This window comes from Nesoenas mayeri (assembly GCF_963082525.1).
Source record: "Nesoenas mayeri genome assembly, chromosome: 3".
NCBI lineage: Eukaryota > Metazoa > Chordata > Aves > Columbiformes > Columbidae > Nesoenas > Nesoenas mayeri.
The window spans coordinates 59,004,471-59,017,794 of record NC_137544.1 but is presented as its reverse complement, the minus strand read 5'-3'; the positions used below and the strand labels follow the sequence as shown (position 1 = coordinate 59,017,794).

The 13,324-nt window shown below is 36.4% G+C and overlaps 1 protein-coding gene across 11 annotated transcripts in view; it reads right to left on the bottom strand.

Moving 5' to 3' along the window:
• Positions 1–2,233: 2,233 nt before the first annotated feature.
• Positions 2,234–13,324, bottom strand: part of EYA4 (EYA transcriptional coactivator and phosphatase 4) — a gene marked incomplete at both ends in the record, with an annotated part of 134,813 nt that continues 123,722 nt past the window's right edge. For 7 of the 11 annotated variants that reach the window (XM_080341019.1, XM_080341016.1, XM_080341020.1 and 4 more), the window contains 6 exons: positions 2,234–2,314; positions 3,919–4,019; positions 6,325–6,446; positions 8,246–8,360; positions 10,791–10,951; positions 11,063–11,121. In XM_080341019.1, coding sequence (XP_080197145.1) covers positions 2,234–2,314; positions 3,919–4,019; positions 6,325–6,446; positions 8,246–8,360; positions 10,791–10,951; positions 11,063–11,121 — 639 coding nt within the window. Of the gene's footprint in view, positions 2,315–3,918; positions 4,020–4,058; positions 4,160–6,324; positions 6,447–8,245; positions 8,361–10,790; positions 10,952–11,062; positions 11,122–13,324 lie in introns of all 11 variants that reach the window. The other 4 variants (XM_080341021.1, XM_080341023.1, XM_080341025.1 and 1 more) reach the window with 1 other exon arrangement.

Sequence of the window (13,324 nt, the reverse complement as noted above, 5' to 3'; positions counted from 1 at the left end):
CAGGTGCTGTAAATATAAAGAAAGTATGCATCATTTTTACTTTCTGAACACACAAATCTATCACCCAAGTAGTTAGTGTATAATGTTTTCATGTGTGGCAAGTCTTGTATGATGGCTTTAAACTGCCCAGTGATAACAAATTATCATTAGTTCATTGTGTGGTGACTTGTATATCCAATTCCTACACAGCAAAGAAATGCCATTTTTATGAATTTATAGAGGAGTTTTGCCTTGGACTTTAGTGGCTCAGGCTTTCACCTACCAACTAACTTTCATATAACCTACAAATTTTATATCGACAAAGTTGATAGCCAGGCATATGGTGGCTTCATGGCACAGAGGGGGAACATCTTCACCTCACTGCTGACCACTGTGCTGGTGTAGGCATCCTGGAGTTCACACTTAACATCTTCTCTTGCACATACCTCTTCACGCAGTCAGAGCACTGGCAACCTCGGGTGTCTCCATGTACAGTGTTAAAAATCAAAAAGCAGTTTTAATCTTTTGCCATGAGAGACAATCCATTTGCTGGAGTTTCAGAGTGCTCAATCTGCACATGGAGTGCTGGGGACCCTGTGTGCAATGTGGACCTTGCTCATTTATCAAAGCTGAAAGGTAGCATGTTCAAAACTTACAAAGCAATTATCACTGTATGGACCGTAATTTTTAATAGAAATTATGAAGATTAAAGTAAGATATTTCTCAATATTTCTTCATGAAACCTCCCTCATTATCCTCTCCTCAGATGCCTGATATGCTATTGAAATTTCTGATTCAAAAACATGTAGAATTAATCCTGTGTAATATTGTCATGCAATCAAAAATGAGTGAGGAAAATCATATTGATCCAAAACAGAAGGCACATAAATGTGGAACAGAATGGAAAAGCTACCAAAACCCTGTTGTCTTTACCAAAGTGGACTGTGCTCCTGAAATGACCAACATCATCATGTCAGAAATTTCAGCAGCTTGTGTTGATCCTGAATATGCTAAATGTGGCATTATTTGTGCATCTGACTGGTGAGAGATTCTTTAGTAGTTTTTTAGTAATTTTTCATTCCTAATTAACTTGTGTTTTATTCCCCATCTGGGTTTAAATCCACATTTTTACTTTCCAGTAAAGCCACCTGCACACTTTGTCTGCTGGGTAGGAATTTGTTCTTTTATACACAACAGATGTATGGCTTTCAATGGACTAAGTAATTCATGAATATGGCTCTTAGTTCTATTGTTGGAGAATAAGGAAATTATGCTGAAGGTGTTAAATAGGTTTGTTTTTTCTTTTAGCTTTCAAGGTAACGGTCCCCAGTATCAACTTCCCAACATACTTTTAACTTTCCTCAATCAATCAGTGGAATTATTCGGAATCCAAATAAAAACACAAACTTTCCTTTATTATTTTTTCTTCCTGCAACAAATACTTAAATGCTTTGGTGCAGCCCTGCTCTTTGATTTCTTTGAATTTCAAATTTGGTCATGTCAAAAATTATCACAAAGGTTTTTTTTTGTTGTTTTTTTTTGCTTATCTACATAGTTTTTAACCAAAATTACATTATAACACACAAACACAGTCTTCTCTTTAAGGCACAACACATCATTATGCACATTCTGTTTGCCAAACTTATAAAAGAGACAATATTATATAACCCTCCCCCTCCCTAGCCCCTCACAAAAGAAAGAAAAATTGCATCCACTTCCAAAATCAGCTGCTAATAAAGTCACAGTAAATTATTTTCATCAATAATTTACACAAATTACAGGTCTAGACAGGATTGTCATTATACAGTCTGAGTGCATTCCAATTCAGATTTTCTGGGTTAGGTAGGCTAAAGTCTGGTTCAAACCTCAGTGCTGAGAATATATCCCATTTTGAGGAATGTTGTTGAACACCACTTTGTCGGCTGGGAAATGCGGGTTGGTGCTTTGCCAGTTCGAGTCCTTTGTTCACTCCTGTCAGGGCTCACTTGGTGTGTACCAGCAACCTCCACAGTTTTAATTCATTTAAAAATGTTGCATATATAAGACCATAGAGCTTCCTTACGTAGCACTAATGTTTTAACTCCATTCAGCAATCTGAATTCTTCAATTTGGAATTTTTAATTCCAAATATTTCTTCCCTTCTTAAGACAATTCATATGTGTAAAGCCAGAGGCATTGAATCACACATAAAAATTCAGTGTACTTGAAATATATATATATAAAAAAAAAAAGGATCGCCAACTTTAGAACACAGTTACAAATACTCTAGTTCCAGTGCTTGATGGAGAGCCAAGAGGTCCGAATGACTAGATATCCTCCAGAAAGGCATGTTGTGCTGTGTTTGTCAGAGGGGGGAAAAGGTCAGGAAAGATGAACACGGTGACACAGGGCGGTATATGACACATAAGGCTAGTCAGATCACCACCACATATTTTACACCACTGTGTTTCTGGATTGATTTTTGCTAGTAAAGTACTGACAAAAATCAGACCAAAATAGATCTGAGCTTAATAGTCCAACTGAAAGTAGAATACTTACATAGTCTTAACAGTTTATCTGGAAAAGCTGGTTATTTAGTAAGGGCTATTTGTCTGTCGTTAGCATGCAAACCCATACAAAAGAGCATTAATAGGAAATCCATTTCTGCTCCACTTAGCACATTTTGCAAAAGACCAAATGATCATTTAAAGGGCTATAAGACTTTCATTAAAAGAGGCTTCATGCACAACTCTTTGAAACAGAGTTGAATTACATTTTTGTCCATCTAGGGGAAAAAAAAGGAATCTGTTTTGGGGAGAAAATAATGTGGTTCTTGCTTAAAAAAGGATAATTTCTATTGCAGAAAGCATCAGTGTCAGATATATGCGCTATTCTCTTTTCAGCAATTAATCAGAATAGAAAACCCCCATACTTTCATGTTCTGTTCAGATCTATTTGTAATAGGCTATGTTGATCCATCTCTCTGAATTCTGTATCTATTCATGCAATATAGTCAACATTAAGAAAAAAGCATGCCAAACTGGAAAGTACACAATCCAACCACCTTTGTTTAGCACAAACTATAAAAGACCCATCACCAGTACTGTACCTATATTAAGGAACCATTTGGAATAAGCATTTTGGTTATTTTCATTTCTATTCCAGCTACCACACCAAAAGGGCCCTTTATTTTGCTACTCCTAGCAAAAAGATATTTACAGCATTTGTCCTATGCAGACATTGTGAGGTAAAATTTTTCAGTTTCTGCACACTTCCAAGGTTATACTGGGAAGTGTGGCACAAATTACTAATTTGATCTGTTTCTGAACATTGAAAAGTTATCTGGTGAAATTTAGACTTGAATTGTTCTAATGAAAAAATTGAATATTTCTAAAGAAACAGTTCTGGTTTAGAAACACAAACTTGGTGCACAATCTCAATGTTGTATTCTTTTTCCTTTTGCAGATATGGCTTTCTTGAAGCGAATCATATGTTCATCATATTTGCTCCAACAAACTACAGATCTTCATCTATGTTAGCAAAAAATTTGCATAGTCCTAAGATGTTTTTCCACATTCTTTGCAACACTTGTCTCGAAACCTCCCTGATTTCACCATTTAAAGAAAACTACCACCAAACTACCATGCCATAGCCATTTCTCTGTCTTCTGTTTATCTTGAATTTGCTTTAAGCTAGTCTGACATTTTTGCTGCTATCATTTTCATTCATTTTTAAAATAATTTTGCATTTTTTTTTCTTTCTAAACTGAAGAGAAGCAAATGCTAGTATCCAAATGGTTCATTTTACTCTAAGTTTTGATCTCATCATGCTCTTGTTGCCTTGCATCTGTGGACTGAAGTTATTTGTCATTCTGTCATTGTGCAACACTGACAGAAATGCAAACAGAAAGGCTGGAATTAGTAGCTACGTATCACACCAACATTTCAGGAGACAGGTTACCTTTTTTGCTGCCTGTTCTTCTTCTACACCATCCCCAATTACAACATATACTACTTTTCTGCCAAACCTTTGCATTATTCGTTCAAAGCAACTTTCTTTTCCTGGAAGATAAATGAGATAAGATTTCAGAGCAAAGTTACCTGATTAGCTGCATGTTCCTCATCTCGGCCATCTCCAATCACAACATAAGTTATGTTAGTGCCAAATCTGGACACTATACGCTCAAAACAGCTCTCTTTGCCTGAAAAACAATGCACTACTTATTCAAGCTATCAAGTAAGTTATGGTGAAGCCCTACAAAGGATTATTGCAGTAGTAAGACATTGTTACTACTAGTGTTAAAAAGTTGCCAGCGTGCAATTAGAGCCAAAATAGTAAGAAGCAATTAGTTTCCTTAGTGACACTAGGCAGTTCCAGGTAAAATTAAATCTCTTAAGAGCTACAGGCAAGCCACTAACATAAAAGAATTAGCAGCACTACAAAAATGAATAAGTTGCTGAATGAGTAACTGAAATGAAATACTTCTCTATTATTGTACTTTATTTTATTTTTTTTTCAAGGAAAGCAGAAATTTTAATTCTAATGTATCTGCAACAATGAGTGATCTAGCCATGGAAAAAGTGTTCAAAGAACACTGGACAAGCAAAATAAAATTAGACAGCAGGTTTCTGGGAAAAATTCCATGAAGCATTTGGCTCTTTTGGAGAAATGTGGAAGGAAGGAGGCTAAGCCAGTATCAACAATACACAGGATAGAAAAGGAGCAAGCAGTCATCTACCCATCTTCTCATTGTACTGCAGGTTCAGTATTACCAACAAATGCTTGTGCAATCGATCCCAAAACTGTTTTAATATGATGATTTCACTGTTGCCACAGGCAATCTCCATATCTAATTAACCCTCTCCATTAGGAAGCTTCTCTTTGACATGTGACCTACATGTGCCCTATTGCAAAGAAACCACCACACTTCTCATCAACACAGAGAAAGATTACTTCTTTCTTCTCTGCAACAGCTTTTTACCTTGTTTGTTATCATGTCTACCCCCACCCCAGGTTTTTAGCCTCTTCTCACAAGCTCATGATTTCTAGATCTCAGATTCTTACTGCTCTCTTGTTTGTTTTTTTTTTTTTTTCAGCTGGCCCACAAATAGGGCTTATGATTAGGAAAAGTGTCATGTGTATTAACTGTTGAGTGAGGACCAGATTTCAGTGAGTGCAAGCAACAGCTGCAATTATAGTCCTGTGCTCAGCACAGTGCAGAGACCACTGAGATGAAAAGTAGAGAGAGATCTTGTACCCCAGAGTTTGCTGTGCTCCTGATAGGGGTGTAACAGCAGCCACACTGTTCCCAGAAGGAATTCCTGGTGCAGAACTACTTCGACAGAGTCTCCAGAGACTGTGCTTCACTTCACCACCCCCTTCTGTGCTGTCGGCACTATTTCTTAATGCTCCTTCCTTTGGTCCAAGTGCAATCTCAGTGACTGAATCCAACATGTACACGCTGCATGACAGATGACATTCATTCCAGAGGCTGCTCAGTACCATGTTGTACTTGGGATACTTCGTGCCTTGACTGAAGTTTTTTAAGTATTTGAGGTATTTCTGTCTAGAGGACAGCTACAGCTAATTAAATGATGATCGAAGTAATAGTTTTTACTGACACTGTTAGAATATGCTTTTTTTTTCTTCACTTGTGAAAATAATTTAGGAAATATATTATAATGCTATTGTCAATGAAGTGTCACAATCCATATCATATAAGGTGTCATAGATATAAAAATTAAGCATTCCTGAATTGATAGTTGGTAAATCATGAAATCTACCAAAATTATCAGTCATTGTAGGCTGTGTCACTTTTCACAGGAATGGCAACTTTTATTGGTTTACAAGAAAATTTTGGATGTGATTTCCAAAACCCATAAATTTCCAAACTGTAATACACAAGAGGTATCCTGTTATCAACACAACAGGGAAGTGCCCTTGTGGCATCCATCAACACGGCTTCTGCTGGTAACAGTTGTCATTACCACCCATGATGTACTTATGCTTCCAGAAAAAGCTTATGAAGTGGTGGCCCAGCTTACGCAGTGCTGGAAGTCAGAGCAGGGACTATTCTAACAGAAGTTCTGCCTAGATTTGAATTCACAAAACACTTTTCTTCATTTTTTTTGTTTTCTGCACCACACTGAACAGTTTCTGAGGCTTTTAATCAGTATAGGACCTTTATTACTTCAGGCATCATTGAAAATAAGCTGATTTTGGAATTTAACTACATAAACACATGAAATGCCTAAATCTTATGACTAACACTGTGTCAGGGAAGTTGCTCTGAATCCATCCATTACTGGCAAAAAAAATGTTGGTAATGCAGTTTAGTCAAAATGGATGAAAGAATAATTTTCTTACCTATTTTGGTTGCACTGTAAATATTTTCAATAGGAAAAGCTCCTCCTAAGCTGTATAGCAGAACTTTTGCAAGTGCTGGGATAAGCTGGGTTGTTGTTACCAACACGTTTACACAGTTACTCCTAAAATGAAAGAAATAGTTTAAGCTTGATTAGTTTAAAACTGTTACCCAAATGCTGATGAGGTGAACCAGCTGTGAAGAGCATACTCAGAATTCCTCAGCATTTACCTTCACTCACACAGTAGTGCTACTCAGCACCATCACTTCCAGAAAAATGTACGTAAAAGTTTTGGCAAAATCCTTTAAAAAATATGCAGGCCTGTTTGTAGGAAATATTCCTCACTGGTTTATAAAAAACAGATCCTTGAAGACAGGTCCACTAAAATCCAGACACTTAAGATCACCTACTATGTCTGAAAATAGGCATTTGAATACTCCGAAAGCATCGTTTTCATGCTGAGAATTAATTTGCCGTAGCTACCAGCCAAATAAAAGTGTTAGGAAAAAGTGAAAACATAATTTGTTACTCCTGTCTTGAGGGGAAATAAACAGCCAGTGTGCATTTTTGCACAATGACATCACTTTTCTCATGTTTCAAGAGTAAGAATATTTCTGACAAGAGGGAAAGATAAGAATAATCATGTTAATAAGCTAGCATCAAATGGTGAGGATGAGAACTTGAATGGAGAAGTTACACAACAGTGTAACAGTTACACAACAAGAAAACTCAGAACCAGGCTACTTGAGGTTGGAACATGTGCGCGACCATGTGAACATGGAGCCGAGAGCAAATAATTGTGATTTTTTCTCCTTGTTCTTCCACAAACTTCAAGCAAGAGTGTAGGCTACTATTTCTGCCTTAATGTATCTCAGTTTCCTGTCAGTAACATACAGGTAATGTTTAGCTGCCTCACTGGGTAGCTTCTGAAGATTTATAGCTGTACAGTTCTTTGAAGACAAGAAAAAAAGACCATTATTTAACAGTCCTGAGTAACCAACAACAGTTTTCCAGACTCATCCACCAATGCTCAACTGGCCTTCATTACCAAATGTCTTTTTGATGACCAGCAATTGTGAAAGAAATGCAGAGCTAAACAAATGGCTTACATAAATTTTTAACTTTTTTCTCTTGAGGTGCTTAAGACACTGTTAAATAAACACCAGTTGAGATAAACATATTGCAAAAGTTGTTACAACTAAATAAGTTTTTCACATCTTTCCAAGTTTGTTCTTTCCACTTGACACTCAGTCTTTTCCAATACAAGTTCGAAGGCAAGATGGCTTAACATTGTTCTTTTTTATGATTTAAAATCAGAATTTTTGAGGATTTCTGATGAGATACATGTTGCATGGCTGACTAAGCAGCAGCAGTGTTCGCAGTTTCAGTATTTCAAAGGAACAATACATTTAATTTTTTATTACTGGGAGCCCAGACTTTTAACCCAGTTAAAATAGATTTTTGCTCTTCTGAAAACTTAGATATAAGCTTAAGCGTAATAATTTGCCTGGAAGAACAGAAGGAAAATGTTTTTGTGTTCTGAGATTTATACAGTATTTAAGTAGCACTGTGAATAGGCACAAACATTGAAGCACATAACTGAGAGAGATGAAGTTCAGAGGATGCTGCCCAGAAGGTAAAAAATTAAAGGCTGGCTCAGAACTCTACAATACCCTTTCAATGTACACAGGGACATTTATCACAATTTAGAAGACACTTTGAACTGTCTTTAGTAAATGCTGGAATCACTGAAAATGAAATAATTTTCCATGGAATTTTTCCTATGGCCTATTCAAAAGTCCTATTAGACCTGTTCTATTCTTTACAGGCACTAACTTCTTGTAACTTAAAATGTCAAAAAACAACAATTACAAGTGCAAAACTAGAAACTTTTTTTTTTTACAGTCAACTCAAATACATACCTTGTGCTGATAATTGATAATGATTTAAGTGCATTTGTTAGCCAGGAGTCTGTCAGAGCTTCAATCTCCGCTCTTAATTGCAACCATGCATCTCTTTTAGCGGGACCTAGGAGGCCTTTTATGTGAAAAAAGCAAGAAAAGAAAAAAGAAACAAAACAAATTAAATTCTGTATTAGCTACAATGTATAGATTTAACGGTCATTGTTTCTATTTCAAATTCCACTGGAGCTTGAAAAAAACATCAGAGAAAATCTACTGTCTTCAAGGCTCAGTAAATTGCTCTCTGTTTTTATTTGCACTCCACTATATCAAGCGATGCCAGCAAGTATTGTAGATACTAATAATTAGCCATAAGTTTTTTTTCATCTATTCAGCCTACTTTACTACATTTCAAGTATGCATTTCAGAAATACACATTTTTTAAACCAACTTCTCACATATATCTTACTCTTTAATTATCAGAGACAGTGAAAAGGAGATTCATGCCACTGGCATCACAGGCAGAGACACTCACTAAAGAAGAGACTTTAGAATAAACTTGCCTTTGCAGTACTTGCATATGTTTAAAACTGTCTGCTTATGAGTCTGTATATAGGTGAACCTCAGGTTACACATAGGGAAATACATTTGTTTGCTGATGGCTTGCGTTTCATATCCTGTTGTAGTTTGTAATGACAGCTTCTTTTATAGCATTTACAGCCCTGAAATGGCTGTACATCTTATGTTCTCATTTCTCAGTTAGTCCTTAAAAGCATTTTAAAATCTTCTTTTGGGTAGGAATGGTCTGATTTCAAAAATACCCAGCCTGTTGAATGTTGAGACAGGACTTCTTTTGAACAACACTATTTTAAATTTAGATTTGGTCCTGGAAGAGCAGGGAAGCAGGCTTCATGACTTTTAGTATCTCACTTCTCTTTCACACTCTGTGTTTCCAAGAAGTGGTTATGACTGTCTTCACAAATCTGAAATGAAGCAACCTAAAAATACCTAGATTCATCTAGCCTTCTGTTGCCTTCTAACAGCTATTTTGAAATAAACAGATACACAGGTGACAAAAAGATTATTTAAAAAGCTAGGAAATAGAGGACAAATGAAGGAACTTGTCCACTAAGGATGGAATATATTTCAGAAGCAGGACTTGTGGGAGAGAATAAAAACCTTAATGTAATGCAGCACAGATCTACACTCTGCCTTTGCAATGATTGTTCCTCTTTGTGTGTTCCCCTATGCTGTCCTCTTAAGCTCTTACTAATGTTAATGGTTTTATGAAATGCAACAGCTTTAGAATCTTACATGTATTATGAGATATAAGAAAACCCAGGAAACTTTTGGATAATACTATCCATTTCAAGTATTATTAATGTATAAGAACTCCATTCATTACAATAACAAAGGGGAAGGCAGGGCAAGTGAAAGCCAACCATCTACTATCACCCTTTGGTCCTATTGTTTTTTCCTGCAGCAACTAAAGGCTCTTAACTACTAAGAGTGAAAATATATATTCCAGTTATACATAATTTAGAAAATTATTAAGGTGATGACTAATTCATGGTCCATATTATTTGTACTGTTTCCCCTTTCTGAGAGACTGCAGGAAGTACGAGAAGAACACCAACCTGTCTAGTTTTGCTGAAGGTGAGCTTTACTTTGATTGAGTTTCAGGCTCCTTTGAAATCAGTTTCTGATGAATTGAAAAAGTCCATGCTATAGAACAGGAATTTTCACTTGGACACCTTCCTGGTTGAGTCAGCCTCATTATCAACCATGGCTCCAAGCAATGCCCAAAGACTTTTAAGTATTCCCTGTTCTCGCAGTCTCTGCTCGAGGGAGCTAGTTGACATATTCCCCTCCTCAGACGAGGGCTGCCTGCCTCTGCAAGTCATGAAAGACTCCCAGAACAGATCCTTTCAGTTCTGCTCCTTGATTTCCTACAAGCCCGCTGGTACAGACATGAGTGAGTCCATAAATGAAAACAGTAACAGGAAAGCTCTCAGCCCAAATGACATTTAGATTTCTTGCTAACACAGCTCACTGTGTAAGCTATGGAGTCAACAAAAGGGGCTGGTGGTATGGCAGTGCTAGGGTTTTCTTGCATGCACTGGTGCAGATACCCAGCAGAGAGTTTAGCAGACAGTGTGTTGTTACCAACCAGATCATGAAAATAAAGGATAGAAGAGGCCAAACATAACTAATTTGTGCTGTGGAAACCATATAACCTCTTTGCTAGAATAACAGCATGTTTGAGGTACAATCAGTGGCTGAATCAATCAGTAAGACAGGTATAGCTGAGATGGGTCTCCAAGGAGAAAAACACTCTGTAGAAGCTAAAAGGAAGTCTGCTTTGTTTTCCCATCTCTGGTTCTCCTGCACAATGGCACAACATTGGCTCTGCCATTATAGTCAGTAGCTTCCAATAGCCCAAGGTCAAGTCACATCACTTTCCATTCACTTTGCAGCTTCCAAGGCACATCCCCTAGGCGGGAGTTCATCGCCATGCAGATTAACCTGATCAGCATTCTGTATTGGTTTTGACAATTAAACTCACCTCCTATGTTGTTCTTGTAAGTATTATACAACTCTTTTACTCTTCTGTAACGGAAAGCCAGCTTCCTCATCCAGTCAACCCCTCCTCTTACACCTGTTGGCAGACAAAGGTTTGCACTACTTGCAGCTGCATGGAAGCCATCAGTTGCAAAACTGTAGGTACTGCAAACACCCAAAATACAGTAAAAATAAATACAATGTATTCCTGTAAGTGCTCAATTTATTTAATCTTTGAAGAAAAAAATAAAAAAAGGAAAAAATGCTGTATCTTACCTTAGGTCTTGTCCATTATCATCAGAAGAAACATCATCTATATGAACTTGATCACATTCCTGTTGAAAAAGTCAAACTATAAATTATCTTACAGGGAAGTATACTCACTACATTCTTAGTGCAGATGCTGAAGAAATGATTGGTGCAGGTCACTAAATGCACCAGAAGATGGCAGCATATGTACGTGTACAGCTTCACATCACTATCAATTTCTAGATAATAATACAACCTGCAACTCTTTCTAGACTGTATAAATTTTTAATTAAAATAGGCCTTTAGAAAAGTGATATATAATTTCAGTGTGATTTACAATTAAAATTATTTTAATTGAAAAACCGCAACAACTAGAAGTCTCTCTAGCATACCAATATTCCAAGATCACCTAATCATTATTTCCCTACCTCCTAAAAGCTAGTGAGGATGAAGCTCAACAGTTATGTAACTTCAGTTAAGTCTCTAGGAGTTTGGACACTTATCAGATTATTTTCTTGATTTACTCAAATGCCTTCAACTGGAAAATCACAGATAATCAAGCAGTCCAGGAGAACGGAATTATTTCCTGATTTTGGAAGGGATGGAAGTAACTGCAGGGAACTGAGGTATACTGGAAAACTGAACTCCTCTTCAAGCTGATTTTATAGTTGGATAGGTATAAAATAGCTTTTTCTTCACAGTGGTTACAGCAGAAAGATAGGAAAATGCAGGGGAAGAAAAACAATAAGCCATAATGCCATAGTAAAGACGAAAAGGCACTATGTTACTGTTTTATGCAGTTGCGAGACTTAACATCTTAACCCAAAAACACACCTGAAATTCAGTGTCCAGAGATTTTACTTTTCGATTTTAAAGAATTGCTGTAAGTAATTTTTTACAATTTAAAATAGCTGTTTTTAACAAAATCCTAATATAAGTCACAAAAAGGTTCAAGGACATATTTTAAAATGATTTCCCAATTGATATTTTCAGATAATTTAATCTCATGACTGTGACAAAATGAGGCTGAGCTTTTGAAACACACAGTTCTGTGCTTCAAATAAAGAGTTGTCTGAGTCATCTACTTTATTTAAAGTTGCTGACAAGCAGCACTTAATTCAGATTCTCTCTGACATGGAGAAGTATGCAGTTCTAAGTTTCAATCACAGTTTCATACCAGTGCTAAGTTGTCCAGATAAAGGATGAATCTGAGCAGGGGAGTGATTTCCAAATGTGTATGCCACAAGCTCCTAGAGTGTGAATTTGGGGAATTACTATTTCTTCTTTCTGTTTTGTTTGCTTTGCACTGAATGAAAACTTAATAGACTTTTACTCACATGAAGTTGTTAAAAAAATTAATTAGCCATTTTTGTATAAAATAAATATATGTCTTTTTATTTTCAAATACATAATTTCATTGCATCATACCAGCAATCATAATTTGAAATTTTGTGTCAAGAGTAAAAAAATGAATAGCCAAACTCTGCTCATTTGGCTTAAACCATTAAGACAGTCATGAAAAAGCTGCGTTTAAGGCATAGAAATGAAGCATTCTTCTTCCCACTGGAAAAATACATTTTTTTGGTGTTCTGTCTGAGGAGACTATCTAGAGCTGTAGAATATTTTAAAGAAGCTGCTTTTGGATGAAAAGAGAAAGAAAGAGGAAGTAGAAGCTGAAATAAAGGATTCATTTATTTATCCTTATTTATTATTTATACTCCTGTTAAAAAAAAAAAAAAAAAAAAAAAAAAAAAAGAAAAAGAAAGAAAGAAAGAAAAACTATACTCCACCCAGCATTGGACAGGAACTCAAAAATCAGACAAAAAGCTCCACTGGGACAAATTCTAACTCTACATTTTGCAATATCTGAGCAATATCTGGCTTCCTAATCACCTTCACAGATTTCCCTGAAACTGGTCAAAGTGCAAAAGTTTAAAAATCAGTCCTATGGTGTAGTAATTAAATGGAAGGCACACAGAAGCCCTGATGGAGTGTCTGCTGCTGTTTGGGTTTTGTTAAGCCTTTCATTGTTACATTGTTACAGCCTTGAAAATGCCAGATAATGGTACTGCTGACAATTTCCATTACTGAGTTAAATACGAGTGGGTGGCAAAGGCTCAGCTGTTCTATTTTTTTTTTTTTTTTTTAATCTCACAGTTTGTTCATTGACTCCAAAAAAAGGAGATGAGGGGAACATGCCATTTTCTGATTACTTGCCCCTTGCCCCTGCAAGAAGGTTGTTATGCTTCCAGCAAGAGGATCAAACCCAACAGCATCTCCCACTTCCAT